The sequence below is a fragment of the Oryza sativa genome, chromosome 3 (genome assembly GCF_034140825.1).
Source record: "Oryza sativa Japonica Group chromosome 3, ASM3414082v1".
Lineage (NCBI taxonomy): Eukaryota > Viridiplantae > Streptophyta > Magnoliopsida > Poales > Poaceae > Oryza > Oryza sativa.
In genome coordinates, this window is record NC_089037.1 from 22,206,977 (window position 1) to 22,221,756 (window position 14,780).

The 14,780-nt window shown below is 42.9% G+C and overlaps 2 protein-coding genes across 2 annotated transcripts; both read left to right on the plus strand.

Moving 5' to 3' along the window:
- The first annotated feature begins 4,558 nt into the window (after positions 1–4,558).
- On the plus strand, positions 4,559–8,045 carry LOC4333326 (GDSL esterase/lipase At5g55050). Its single transcript, XM_015774084.3, has 5 exons — positions 4,559–4,916; positions 5,198–5,316; positions 5,441–5,671; positions 5,992–6,241; positions 7,709–8,045. Exons 1-5 carry the CDS (start codon positions 4,634–4,636, stop codon positions 7,927–7,929), a joined length of 1,104 nt encoding a protein of 367 aa, XP_015629570.1. The 5' UTR covers positions 4,559–4,633; the 3' UTR covers positions 7,930–8,045.
- A 1,084-nt stretch (positions 8,046–9,129) lies between these two features.
- LOC112938249 (endochitinase A1) lies at positions 9,130–10,886 on the plus strand. Its single transcript, XM_066308487.1, has 3 exons — positions 9,130–10,152; positions 10,558–10,600; positions 10,795–10,886. The coding sequence occupies exons 1-3, from the start codon at positions 9,130–9,132 to the stop codon at positions 10,884–10,886; spliced, it is 1,158 nt and encodes a 385-aa protein (XP_066164584.1).
- Positions 10,887–14,780: the final 3,894 nt, after the last annotated feature.

Genomic DNA, 14,780 nt, shown 5'->3' on the forward strand with positions numbered 1-14,780 from the left:
GATTTGGCCAACTCCACTCGGTAGAGTTATACTCAACTCCAGGGGATCCAGACCCGGTATACTAACTAGTAGCTATATATCAGGTGATACCTACCAGAGTCATGCATGATACTTGCTAGGTATACTAGCTAGTAGCTATATATCAGGTGATACCTACCAGAGTCATGCATGATACTTGCTAGGTATCATATGATACCCCATAGGTATCGGCACAATTTTCAATTTTGATTTCGGCCCTTTTGGTAGAACCGAAATTCTGGGAATTTTGGTAATTTTGGACTGAAATTTACTGAAATTTTGACACAATTTAACTGAATTTGACTAAATTCACAAAAATTGGAGAAAAACCAAAAATTTCAGCCGAGATATTGGCATGCCGGGGGGAGGGGGGAGGGTTCTGAAATTTCGAAAATTTCGAACCAAAATTTTAATCCCTGGGTATCAGCCGATACTCGTCGGTACTAGATATTGATATCCACTGATATCGCCCAATGCTCATTGTCTTATTGGTACCAAGAAAAAATTGATTCGTACCATACATGGGCGTATAGCTTGAGGATGGTGAGCAGATCTTCAGTGGCCCGAGGGGAGGAGTGACTGTGAGATGAAGAGGACGTCAGTGATGGCGAAGAGCTCATCAGTGCCCGTGAGGAGCATATCTGCCTCCATCGCATGCTTCGTGAACCGCTTGTAGTTGGTGAGGTCGTGTGGTGAGGAGCTTCGATCTCCATGATCTCTAGTCAACTCTCGCCCCATACAGTCACTTGGATGCGGGCCTATCGGGAGTGGCGGGACTACCTTCACAGTCCACCGTACACAATCTCATCATCTCCTGGAGAAGTGTGTCCATCCTCATCGGCTCCAGCGATTCATGTCTGAGGGATTGGAGCGTCCCATGCAGGGGATGGGGGATGGTATGTGTCGCCTAGCATTCGCGAGAAGATAATGGAACACGAGAGCACGCTACACCATGACCTACATATGGAAGCACTTAGACTGTCGGTATAAATGGCCATTAGAGCAAGTTTAATAATATAGCCAACTACTAGCTCCAATTCATCTATAGCTAATCTAATAGCTCATTCATACAATAGTTATATACTACACTATTAATACATAGACCCACCTGTCATACACACACTGCGTCTTGGAGTGTGCTACAGCTGGCTACAAATCTGTAGCCCACTGCTTTTCTCTCTTCTCATTTATCTCCTTAAAATATATTTGCAGCTGGCTTATAGCCTGCTATTGTACCTGCTCTTAGCGTCAAACAATTTGTCGACACTTAGTCTACCACCAGTGTTTGCCAATGATCCAGTAGTCAGGAAAAGTTTTTAATTACCGACAAATGATTTTTTACTGGTAGATGTCTATCTACCATATATGAATGCATGCAAACAAACAGAGATGTATGGCATATCCTCTGCTCCACCAGCAAAATTCCATGTCAAAATTAAAGATATGTGAGGAAGACAAAAAAAAATCTGGAGGAGCGAAGAATGGAGCAACACCATCTCGAACTTCAGGAGGGTGAATCTGTGGAGGCCACAGCACGGTCAGCAAAGACGATGGTGCCGGTGCTTCCTCGTAAATCCATAAAGTCATTTATAGCACACAAGAAAAAATGTTAGTAAAATTTTGGAAACCGATATGCTAAATCAGTGGCGGACCCAGGATTTATACCCTGGGTGTGCCCACAAATACAAGCCCTACACATTGGTCTAGAGCATATACACAAAAATATAGGCAAACCGAGCATTTTATACACCAAAATGTAGAGCCCTGTACATGGCCTAGACAAAGCATAATCTGAATTTTCTGATGCCTTGCTAAAAGAAGACAATGCCCTTGTTCCTCTTCGTATTAACTGATTTCAGAATTTTCAATTTTTCAACCAATCTCTAGCTCTCCTTTAAAAGAAAATTCAGGGAGACAAAGAAACTAAAAATAGTGAGAGACTAAAAGTCCCAAAGAGTATATCTGTATCTGAAGTTTTAGATAGATGATGCGAAGCTGGACCTGCTTGCTTGCCTTGGTCAATGTGGTTGCTGCTAGCTGCATTCCTTGCGTTGCTCACAGACTCACCGGGCTCGCATCGACATTGCTTCGCCATGTCTCTAAATGCTAGTGGCTGCGGCTCTCGTCTCCACCGTCGACGCTCCACACTCGCCGTCCAGCCAATATCGGTGCTCTGGCCTGTTGACTGTCGTGCTCTTCGGTGTCACCGCCGCCGCTCGCTGAATGTGGAACAACGCCTGATGCCCTGACCCTAGCTACCTTTCACACGATGCCAAGTGGATACGCGAATGCGAGGTGAAGCGGGGAACTTGCACGATGCAAAGCGCACAACACATCACACAGGCATCTATGATGGGCTGGCTCATGCGTTCATACTCATCAACTTTTGCCCCAAACTAATACATGCTATATACTATAAGTTTTTCGTTTTTTTGGGTGTGCCGGTGCATACCCGGCACACCCCCTGGGTCCGCCCCTGTGCTAAATGTTCCAAAAAATAATCATACATAATACAAATAGATATGAACCGACACAATTTTTCTCATCAATTTAAGGTTATATGGTTTCAAGTAATTTTACTTTTAGTATAGAGTTTATACGTTTCAAGGTAATTAGAAAAAAATCATAACCAATGTCCAAATCAGTTATTAAGCAAAACATGTTTAAAATGAAGTCAGGGAATATTTCAACAATATTATTCTAACATAAGCATTCACAATAAAAATTAAAGCAAAATTAAACAAGGTGTCCGTGCATTTCTAGTTCGTATTAATAATTGAAACCACTCAGTGCTAGAAAATCAGTGCAATCGGCACCAACGATCATCATAGTCGGAAAGTCAGTGGCCCTTAAAAACCGGGCACTGACGAAGTGTCCTAAGCTATTGACCTTATTTTATTTTATTTATTTATTTTCAAAAACGTGATAATAAAAAGAAAGGATCATATCACAGATTCACAGCTACTGCTGGCGCAGGTATTTCCACATTAGTTCGGCAAATAGTCTAGTGCAGTCGTGCAGACATAATATGATGTGCACTTGCACCTTCTTCAGGTACAAACGTAGTTCAATGTACCATCAGAATGTGCAGTGGCGAATGTACAACGTGATGAAAATATTATTGGGGCTTTATATTAAAGTCATAATACATAATAATTATAATATACTTTTTCAAAATCCTACGCGGATAGGGAAAAAAAGAGGATTAAAGACTGAAGTGAACTGAAAAAGATTGAAATTAATAGGTATAAGAGCACTGCTACACATACTAGTTTTTTCTTACTAAATCTTTACTAATAATCATCTCAACCGTTTGATTTAGGTAGATGGAAGTTATGAAAAATCTAGATGAACTCGTAGCATGACACTTCAGTGTTAGAATTTAGTAAGAAAAAGTTAGTACCTATAGTCTTTTCCATGTATAAAGGCCATGAGCTGCACACTGCAACAGCTACTAGCTAGAACACAAGAGTAAAAATAATCTACAATATAATTAATGATCACAATTCACAAATGATCCAGCTAGTAATAAACAGCCTAATGTTTTTTCATGCACATCATTTCTTTCACCCTGAACGTCTCCAGCCAACTAGCCATCACTGCTTGGCCGTATGCTGGTTGCTGTGCAAATTTTGCTGGCACTATGAACTCACTACGCAACAGATATATGGGATTAGATTCCTGCCAACCAGAGAGCTGGGGCTAGAGCCCCAACCAATAACATGTTCAATATGTAATTTGGTGTTAAATCTGTACGGAATTTCTCAAAATATATTTTGTTTCATGAAATTTACTCAATTATATATATACTCCCTCCGTTTCGAAATGTTTGACACTGTTGACTTTTTAGCACATGTTTGACCGTTCGTCTTATTCAAAAACTTTTGTGAAAGATGTAAAATTATATGCCTACATAAAAATATATTTAACAATGAATCAAATGATAGGAAAAGAATTAATAATTACTTAAATTTTTTGAATAAGACGAACGGTCAAACATGTTTTCAAAAGTCAACGGCGTCAAATATTTCGAAACAGAGAGAGTAGTACTGTACGGTGACTAGGGTTGACTAGTCCCTCTCGTCCAATCCTAAAGTTGGCATAGCTTTGGACAGCCGCTGCCGTCTTTGTGTGCACAACAATAGGCTATAAATGTAGCTAGCTTTGGCGTCCTCCGATCCTATGGTTGTGTTTAGATCTAAAGTTTGCATCCAAACTTCAGTCCTTTTCCATCACATCAACCTGTCATATATACACAACTTTTCAGTCACATTATCTTCAATTTTAACCAAAATCCAAACTTTGGATCCAACTAAACACAGCCTATATACACTACTCACTCCGTCTCAGAATATAAGAGGTTTTAGAGTTGGACACGATTATTAAAAAAGTAGGGTAGAAATAAGTGGTGAAGGGTCGTGATTGGATGGGTAGTGGAGACAGGTGGGAAAAATGAATGGTGAATAGTTGTGATTGGTTAGGAAGAGAAATATTTGTGGAGAAGTAGTTATATTTTAAGATAAATTCTAAGGGCTAAAAGTTGTTATATTTTAGGACGGAGAGAGTAGCTAGGAGGCTTTAATACACACGTCACACTGTACGCTGTGAAGGAACAATGGGTTTCTGGCGCCGGTGCACACCGTCGACATCGGCCTGTGCAGGCGTCTGTGTCGTCGCCCTCCTCCTTGTGGCTTTGGCTTGCTGCCCGACGCGCGCACGCGGCGCTGCCCCGGCGGTGTACGTACTTGGCGACTCGCAGGCGGACGTCGGGAACAACAACTACCTGCCAGCGACGCTGCCGATGTACAAGGCCAACTACCCTCACAACGGCGTCGACTACCCGGGGGGCAAGCCCACCGGCAGGTTCAGCAACGGCTACAACTTCGTCGACTACCTTGGTGAGTATTTCATCAACGCGTACACTGCGCACTCTTGGGAATTAAAATTAGAGGCTATTGTATTGGCTATGTATATACATGTGACCATTGTCTTAAGGCTCGTTCGGGTTGGAGAGGGTTGAAGGGGATTGGAGGGGTTTGAGGGGGAATAATTTCACACCACAATAAATATGTAATAAATTTCCGCTGATCTCTTTCTCTTTGGGATTAACCGAAGATGGCCTTAAGGGAAAATATTTTTTTCACGGCAAATACTTCTCTTGTTGTTCCATTAATTGCAGCTGACAGTCTCGGGGTGGCCAGCCCTCCTCCATACCTCTCTATAAGCAACACCTCGGTATACCTGAGGGGTGTCAACTTTTCTTCAGGAGGATCAGGGGTGTCTAATCTCACAAACATGGTAATATTAGCTAGAACTTGAAACTGTACGATCGAGATTAATGTCTTTCGAATACGTAGTACTCTGGTCCATGATTACGCGCAAGTAGTAATTAATTTTGTATACTTTTGCGCCATGCATGCAGGGTCAGTGCATCAGCTTCGACGAGCAGATAGATCAGCACTACTCCACTGTTCATGCAACACTGGTGGAGCAGCTCGGCCCGCGTCAGGCCTCGACCCACCTTGCCGAATCGCTCTTCAGCGTCGCCATCGGCGGCAACGATATAATCAATCGCGTCCTGCTGAGCCAGCTCGTGGGCACCCAAGACCAATTCATCAGCTCACTGGCCAACTCCCTGAAACGCCAGCTGCAGGTATGCATGTACACACAAATGACAAATATACAATCCGTCCAGCTGAATGTATATCGAACAAACCAGAAATTTTGACAAACTAACCATTTTAGAGAACTTGTTTGAATAAGAAACCGTGCTAAAAACTAATTCTAAAAATATACCATTCACTCAGTACCAAAAGTCCGATGGCATCGTATCGCATAAGATCTCGGTGCTCAGACATTATAGCTCTCATGGCTGATCAAATAGTTTATTTTTAGTAAGTTTTTGGGTCAGTTCAACCTTTAAATAAGTTTTTGATACTGACCTTTAAATATGTGATGTGCCATAAATTTCAGAGGATGTATGACCTCGGGACGCGAAGGCTTTTATTTGTGGGCGCGGCGCCACTGGGGTGTTGCCTGATGCTGCGGGAGCAGAGCCCCACCAAGGAATGCCACGCGGAGGCCAATTACCTATCAGCTCGGTACAACAACGCCGTCACCATGCTCCTCCGCGACATGAGCGCGATGCACCCGGGCATGAGCTACGCCTTCTTCGACACGTACACCGCGTTGCTGCAGTACATCCGGCAGCCAGAGGCATATGGTACTAGTACTACTTTACAGTGTAGACTACTCCATCCGTCCTATAAAAAACCAACCTAATGATTCCTCCGTATTTTAATATTCCCTCCGTATTTTAATGTATGACGCCGTTAACTTTTTGACAAACGTTTGACCTTTCGTCTTATTAAAAAAATTATGTAATTATAATTTATTTTATTGCGACTTGATTTATCATCAAATTTTTTTTAAGCATGATATAAGTATTTTTACATTTGCACAAAAATTTTGAATAAGACTAGTGGTCAAACGTTAGTCAAAAAGTCAACGGCGTCATACATTAAAATACGGAGGGAGTATATAATACCGTTGACTTTTTTTACTAATGTTTGACTATTCATCTTATTCAAAATTTTTGTGCAAATATAAAAATATTTATTTCATGCTTAAGGAATATTTGATGATAAACAAAGTCAAAATAAAATGAATGATAATTACATAATTTTTGTAAATAAAACGGATAATCAAACGTTGGTCAAAAAGTCAACAGCGTCATACACTAAAATACGGAGGAAGTACTACATATGACACATTCTAATACTACGAATATAGTAGAGATATATCTGTCCAGATTCATAGTATTAGGATGTGTCACGTCCGATCTTAGATTTGATTTTTATGTGACGGAGAAAGGATAGAGCAATCAGTCTATACTAATTAAGAGTGAATTTCATAGAACTATGGATACTTTAATCAAATTATCATAAAACTATAAATCTAAGATATTGTTATATAAAAAAATATAGATTTAATGCGAAATTTCTCATAAAATTATAAATTTAAGATGAAGTGTCAAAAAATAAATATTAAATAGCAGATTTTTCATGGAACTATATGTGCCCATTTAATCATAGAACGCAGTACATAGACTAAAGAGCAATCAGTGTATATACCGGAATATCTGAACATATTTAGTACGTATGAGTGCTCACATGAAAATATAATTAAGAATGAATATTTTCACAAAGCTTCCGATGCTTTAATCAAATAATAATAAAGCTATAAAATTTAAGGTATTGTTGCATCACAAAATTAAAGATTTCATACAAAATTTCTTATAAAATAACTATAAATTTATGATGAAGTGTCATAAAAATAAAGATTAAATAGTAGATTTACCATAGAACTACATGTACCAATTCAATAACAAAACTACAACTTATAACTCCAACATATATAACGGTAGTGGTAAGGATTTAAAGATTGGAATCCGTAGTTTTGTAGTAACTTTAATAGTAAAGATGTAGTTTGTGATATTTGGTCTATAATTTGTAATTTTCTGATAAATTTGTCACTAAATCTACGGTCCATTTTATTGTGATACAAGGTTTTAAATATGTAATTTGGTGTAATTTACTCTATAATTAATATTTTATATTTCATATTAAAAATACATCTCCTATGAATTAATCCAATGCCATTTTGGTGTTTTTTCTTTTATTTTTTTTAGGTTATACTGAGGTGAAAGCAGCATGCTGCGGCCTAGGGGACAACAACGCCATGTTCCAGTGCACTCCGGCAAGCTCGTACTGCGCCAACCGAACAAGCTACATGTTCTGGGACATCGTCCATCCGACGGAGATCACGGCCAAGAGACTCACCAAGGTTGCGTTTGATGGATCCCCGCCGTTGGTTTACCCGATAAACATCAGCCAGCTCACTGCGAGTTAGGCATCAAGTATATATATAGTACTTTTGCAGTGCTATCGATCTACCGATGCATGATTACCTGCAAAAATTATCTAAACTATTAGTTTAATTAAAAAGTACTCTACCACCAGTAGAAATAATTATAAATGACTCATTGAAGGAGAAATGATATAAGATCGTGATTGATTCTACTAACAATAACCACCATGGAAATAAACATAAAAGGGGTAAGATGGATAGTATTTTTGTCTAATCCACTAGCTCTGAAACCGATGAGAAAAGTGGCTACGTAGGGGTGAAAATGGAGCGGATTCGGACGGACATTGGTCATACCATATCCAACATCATTTTTTTAAGCGGATGTAGAGCGGGTGTGGATGGGATCCAGATCCCCTAGAGTTGGGTATAACTCTACCGGGTGAAGTTGGCCAAATATGTGCCATTCCATATATATTTCAGGGGCTAGGATTAAGCGGAAACTATTCTAATCCCTCGAGGGGATGTTCCCTCGTTTGCTCAAAAAACATCTAAACGGTTATGAAAAATTCTGGAAAAATTTGACAACATTCATACAACACATATATACAACTCCACAAAATCTTAACTCCAAACTCAACTCACACGTCGAGATATAAAAAAGACAAATTCAGCGTATAAATAGTAGCGTACTGTTTATATCTAAATTTGTCTTTTTTGTTTCTCGATGTGTAGATCGAATTTGAATATGAATTTTGGTGGACAAGTAGGTATCATTATACTCTACATTATCAATTTTTTTTAGAATTTTTCACAACTATTTACATCGAATTTGGAAGAAACAGGTATACGAGGGGAGATATCCCCTCGAGGGATTAGAATCCACGATTAAGCCACATTAATTTATACTTTAAAAACCAGTAACTGACCATGCAACAAATAAACTCGCATCAACAACTTATCACGAGATCATTTTTATTGTATAGGTAGTCCCCTTGCTCTTCCATTTGTCTCGCGCGCATCGGACGCTGTCCTGCACGCCCAAAAACCTTTGCCCTGCCGGCTGGCTTCGCTCTCGATCGCTACGTGCGTGCAGCTGCCACCGCCGGCCGCCGCCGGCGCAACGCACGCACACACACCAACAAGTACGTATTTGTGCGCGCACGCATGCCTCCGTTACAGAGACGTCGTGCGTGTTTGTTAATAAGCTACGAACAAGCTAGCTAGAGATCAAGCAACGCAGGCATGTCGTCGTCGTCGTCGTCGAGGCGGTGGGCGTCGGCCTCCGTTACGGACCTGTCGTCCGCCGGCCGGTCGCCTCTCCCCGCCGCCGCGCTCTCCCCCGTCCGCCCGAGCGCCCGCCGCTCCCCCGCCGTGTCGCGCCCCGATCCGGCGCCATCCATCGCCCGCACGATATGGCCTTCCTCCTCCTCCTCTAACAGTGGCAACACGAGCACTAGGAAGGCGTCGCCGTCGCCCTCGTCCCCTGCGCCAGCCGCGTCAACCCCCTCCTCCTCCTCGTCTGTGGCCACCACGCTCGCCGACCACCTCGCCGAAGACTCTCTGGACGCGCCGCCTGCTGCGCTCTCGCGGCAGCGGAGCTGCACCGAGCTCCCGCGCTTCGCCGACGCGGACGCCGAGGCGAGGAAGGTCGTCGTCGCCAGGTCGGGCGGCCACGCGAGCGCGATCGGCCGCTCCATGCGGCTCCTCCCGTCCACGAGGCCAGCCGGCGTCACACTCACCCCGGGCCGCGTCGCGCCGTCCGACCTCCGCAGGCTCGACGCCGGCGCCGACGTCGCCAGCTCCGGGTCGGAGTGCAGCGACGCCTCCAGGGGCGGCGGCGGCTCCACACCGAGGACGACGACGAAGCTGCCCAAGCCGCCGCCCTCGCCGTTGATAGCGCGAACCAACTCCACCCGCCTGCTCGGGTCCAGCAACACGCAGTGGGCGCTGTCGCCGGGGCGACGGAGCGGCTCGCCGCTGAAGACGACGCTGGCGACGGTGCCGGAGCTCAAGGGCAAGACGAAGAGCCTAATAGGCCTTGGATGGGGCCATCTCTTTAGCCGGAGGAAGGCGGCGGCGGCGGAAACGGCCACCGGAGCGCAAGCAACGGCAACACTGTCCTCGCCGGCGTCGCGGCGGAGCGGTGGAGGTGGTAATAGGGAGATCGGCCATCAGATGAAGATGATGCACTGCCGGCTGTTGCAGTGGCGCTTCGCAAATGCCAAGGCAGAAGCCGTCAGCAAGAACAAGCTGTCTATTTTCGAGGTATATATATATCAAGAATGCACCGTTCACATCAATATTATAAGTACCCACACTTATAATTTGTGAGCCTATATAATAACTAAAATTTGTTCAGTTTGGTGACATACCTAGTTTGTTGGATTTCAGCCCAAACTCTCAGCGTCGAACACCTGCAGCTCAGTGAACAGTGAAATTCTCAAGTATTCGACGAAATGAAAACGAGCCTAATAGTGTTTTTTCTTAATGTGTTAACAAAATTTGCAGTGGTTAATTTTTTTTCCCAAATTGAGATACATGGTATACCTGCATATGCTTAAATGTACGTATGTATGTGCTTTAGGCCGCCTTTGGAAATTAAACATCAATTCATCAAATGGTATATTATGTCGTTATGTTTTATTTTACTCCTAACCTATGTGTATATAGGTGGAATTCATGGGTGCATGGGCTAGGATATCAGAGCTGCAAGGTAAAGTGGCAAGGAGGCGTGTACAACTCGAGAAAGAGAAGCTCAAAATCAAGTTGAATTCCGTACTTTCTTCTCAGGTTGATACATAGGAGTACATGTTTTTGTTCAGTTCGATATTTGTCCGTCAAAATTGATCCTTTAGTGATTACTTCTCTGACATTATGATGCATCCATGCCATGGTGAATATGTGCAGATGAGAGGTTTGGAAAGCTGGGGGCAGCTGGAGAGCAAGCATGCTGTGGCTTTGGATTCTACCGTAGTTTGCACCCAGGCAGCCATTTGTAAGCTCCCTCTTACCAATGGCGCAAAGGTTTGTATTTTTTTTTCATTTAAAGCTCTATTTCTTAAAAATATGCACTTCCAACATAAAAAGACGTTGATGAATACACTTAGGTTGTGTTCGGTAGGGGAGTTGGGAACTCTCCCTCCAAACACGTAAAACGAGATGGTTCATTAGCACGTGATTAATTAAGTATTAGCTATTTTTTCTGAAAAATAGATTAATATGATTTTTTAAAGCAACTTTTGTATAGAATTTTTTTTGAAAAAACACACCGTTTAGCAGTTTGTGAAGCATGTGCGTGGAAAACAGAGGAGGTGTAGTTGTGAACACAAGCTGCCAAACGCACCCTTAGGCCAGTCACAATGGCTAGTGTCATTGCACGGCTACCCAAAATATTATACCATCTTCTCTCAAATGAAATCTTTTATGAAACAATCCCCACAGTGGAGGGGTTTCACTTTGACGTTTCCAAGACTAAGCAAAGCATTTAATTGATACAAGTTGCTGGGATCATTTGTACCCAAAATCCGGCGCGGCGCGGGAGAATGCGGAGGTCGCACGGCGGAGGCGGACGCAAGAGATCCGGTGAATGAAACGAATCGGCCTCAACGGGGGTTTCACTCTGTTACCGAGGACTTGGAAACGACGCTGACGAGTTTCACCAGGATGAAACTCTTTCCTTCTCTCTCATCCCCATTTCATGCAAATAATCATTTTTTATTCAGTCTTACCCCTATTAAATGTGCATGACACACCAGTGAAACCCCCATTGTGACTGGCCTTAGGCTGAGTTTTTCGCACGCACCTTAAGGTGAGGTTGTTATTGCAACTCGTTAAAGGTGTATGATATTATTGGTTACGACAGCTGATCTGATACAGATAAGTTTTTCACATTATTGATCATTCATCAATGACTAGACCCTTCACTATCACAAATGACGGTTTAAGTACGACATAGATGACATGTTCCGCACCAGCATGATATTGAATTAGCATGTTATAATATTTCAAAAATTCAAAAACATGGATTTTATCATCGTTTCCTTAGTAGGAATATTCCAAATATATATTTTTCTGTTTTTTCTGACTTTTCTATATATGACAAATATGAAGCATTTGGAATCCTCTCACTGGCCCCATCTACAATACTCCCTCCGTTTCGAAATGTTTGATACTGTTGACTTTTTAGCACATGTTTGACCGTTCGTCTTATTCAAAAACTTTTGTAAAATATGTAAAATTATATGCCTACATAAAAATATATTTAACAATGAATCAAATGATAGGAAAAGAATTAATAATTACTTAAATTTTTTGAATAAGACGAACGGTTAAACATATACTAAAAAGTCAATGGCGTCAAACATTTTGAAACGGATGGAGTATTTTACTAAATTCGCATTTTACTTCTTATCAAGATCTCCCTGCCATCGATGGGAATCATACTACAGCAGGCGCTTGACCTCACTATGACCACCAAGACAATAGTTCGGTCGTTTACTCCAATGGTAATAAAAACACATCAAAATAAGTTAATGTGTTAACTTTATTTTTCGAAATTCGATGCAGCAATCTGATAAAAAAATTGTTACCATTAATATTAATGCAGCTAATTAATTACTTTTTAATTAAATTGAAGTATTTTCCATGATACCAGGCCCATGATACCACATTGCTGATCACAGAGCTAGTAGCTGTGGCAAGAGAAGAGCATGCTCTGTTGCAAGAGTGTCTCGAGTTGCTGGGCCGAGTGTCTGCATTGCAGGTAGCTTTGAGTCAATATGTTCCATGAAAGAAAACAGCATATATTCTTTTCCCTTATTTTTATTTAACGCGATGCTTATGCTAATCTTCATTGATCGTGCAAATCCGCAGGTTGAAGAAGAGAGCTTGCGTTGCCATATGCTTCAGTCATAGTTACTGAATCTTATGTCCGTTGATACAGTATGATGACAGTAGCTAAATGTTGGCTTGTTCGCTCTGTTATCATTTTTAACCTTACCAAACTAAAATAGGTTGAATAACAGCAGTAAATTAATATTTTTAAGCTGATTGCATCAATCAGCTGTAGACATCACATTTTTGTCAGTATACGTAGGGGCTACCTAATGCAATACAGGAAAAAAAATTGAAAATATACTGTTTATTTTTTCTAAAAAATACTATAAGCAAACTTTATTATATGAATAGACCATCGTCGCGCTTGAGATAAACGAACTTGTTAACGATATCATCGTGTCCTATCGCCGCGGCCACTCCGCCCTAGCCCTCCCGCCGCCACCAGACCTCACCTACCGCCGTCGTCGCTGACATGTGAGATGTGAGAGAGAAGAGGAGGGGATAGAGAGAGAAGAGAGATAGGAGAGCTGACATATAGGTCCAAGGGTATTTTTGACATTCCACATGATTTCTCTCTCCTATTCAACCGAAAATTATTATTTTAATTGGTGCAGTGTCCACCAGCAAATATCCAACTTTTGGGAGTATTTTCCCCAAAGTCATTTCGTGTCATGTCCTACAGTTAAAACCGCAAACTCACGATGTCATGTAGCAAAATTTGCCTAATAAAAAACAAACAGTGGATCCGCTGCATCGCGCTCCCGACAAGCGAACTTACACGATTAATAATTAGTATCATTAGTAATTGATTAATTAACTATTATTTTTCTAATTATTGTTGTCGTGACCCAAGGTCACGGACAAATAGGGGGATAGACGGGAGCTAATCCCTTTACTCATTTTGGCATTTGAGTCGTGCCTTTTCGTTTTTTGTGCCCCCTCATCTGCGCGTGCTCCCTCCACCTCGCGCCTATATAAAACATTGTTGGTCACTATCAGAGAGCCTCACGTGCTCCAGTTTTATCTCGTTCTTTGACCACTTTCTCTTTCTACTCGAACTTTCTATAGTTTTCGAGTTTAACCATGGGTAAAACTGTCAAGAAAATCGCCACAAGCCTAAGTTCAAACAGTCTTCTTCAAGCTTACCCCCTCCGTCCAAAAAAAAACCCAATCCTAGCTACGAACCTGGACACGCAACACAATCCTCCAAGGCATCCAGCAACAGGTGGATAGAAGAGTGGTGGCTAACGGCCGTGTCATGGACCCCCCGCGCGAAGAGCAGCTGAGCATGGCAAGAGCATGGAAAAGCGAAGTAGGAAGGGCTCCCGACATGTCATCCCCTCAAGGCATACCATCATGTCGTTGCACGGCAGCTCGCGCGTATCCGTATCGTGGTCACATGTCAGCCACACCATCGGGATTGGCGAGAGAATCTCCAAGAGACAGGAGATGGAGTACATTGTGATGCCTGAGCACGATCGCAAGCACCACCAGCTCCATGAGTGTCCATGCGTGCACACAAAGAGTCGCTAAATCATGGGAGAGGTGTGCGGTGGCCGGCGACCGACAGGGAGAAGGGTGGCGGTGGTAGGTAGAATCCCGACGGCGATGACTGGCGATGGGTGGGAGAAGGCTTGCAGCTGTCGAGAAGCTTCATAGTGATAGGATGTGGGGAGAAGGGCGTAGGTGTCGAAGACGATGCGACCACAGTGTGGAGTAGATGGAGTTGACCTCGAAGACGATGTGGCGAAGCCACGCGTGCTCCTCAGTGGAGGAGAGGCAGAGCTCAGGGACACTTGAACACATCAGCTTTTGAGCAGCTCGGCGGGGGTGGCTCTGAGCTTGGGGGATAGGAGCTTGGCCAGCGTGACAAGACGGAAGCCCTAGCCCTCACGCGCGTAGGTAAAGATGATATTGTCGTTGCAGTTGGGACCTGGGCGCACCACGTGCGCGCTCCCGGTCGTTGGGAGCCGCATCAGCCGGTGGCCTCCGCTATCGAGCTTTTCCCTATCGGCCCACACCATTCTCCCCATCCATTGGCGGCTGCCTTGGAGGTT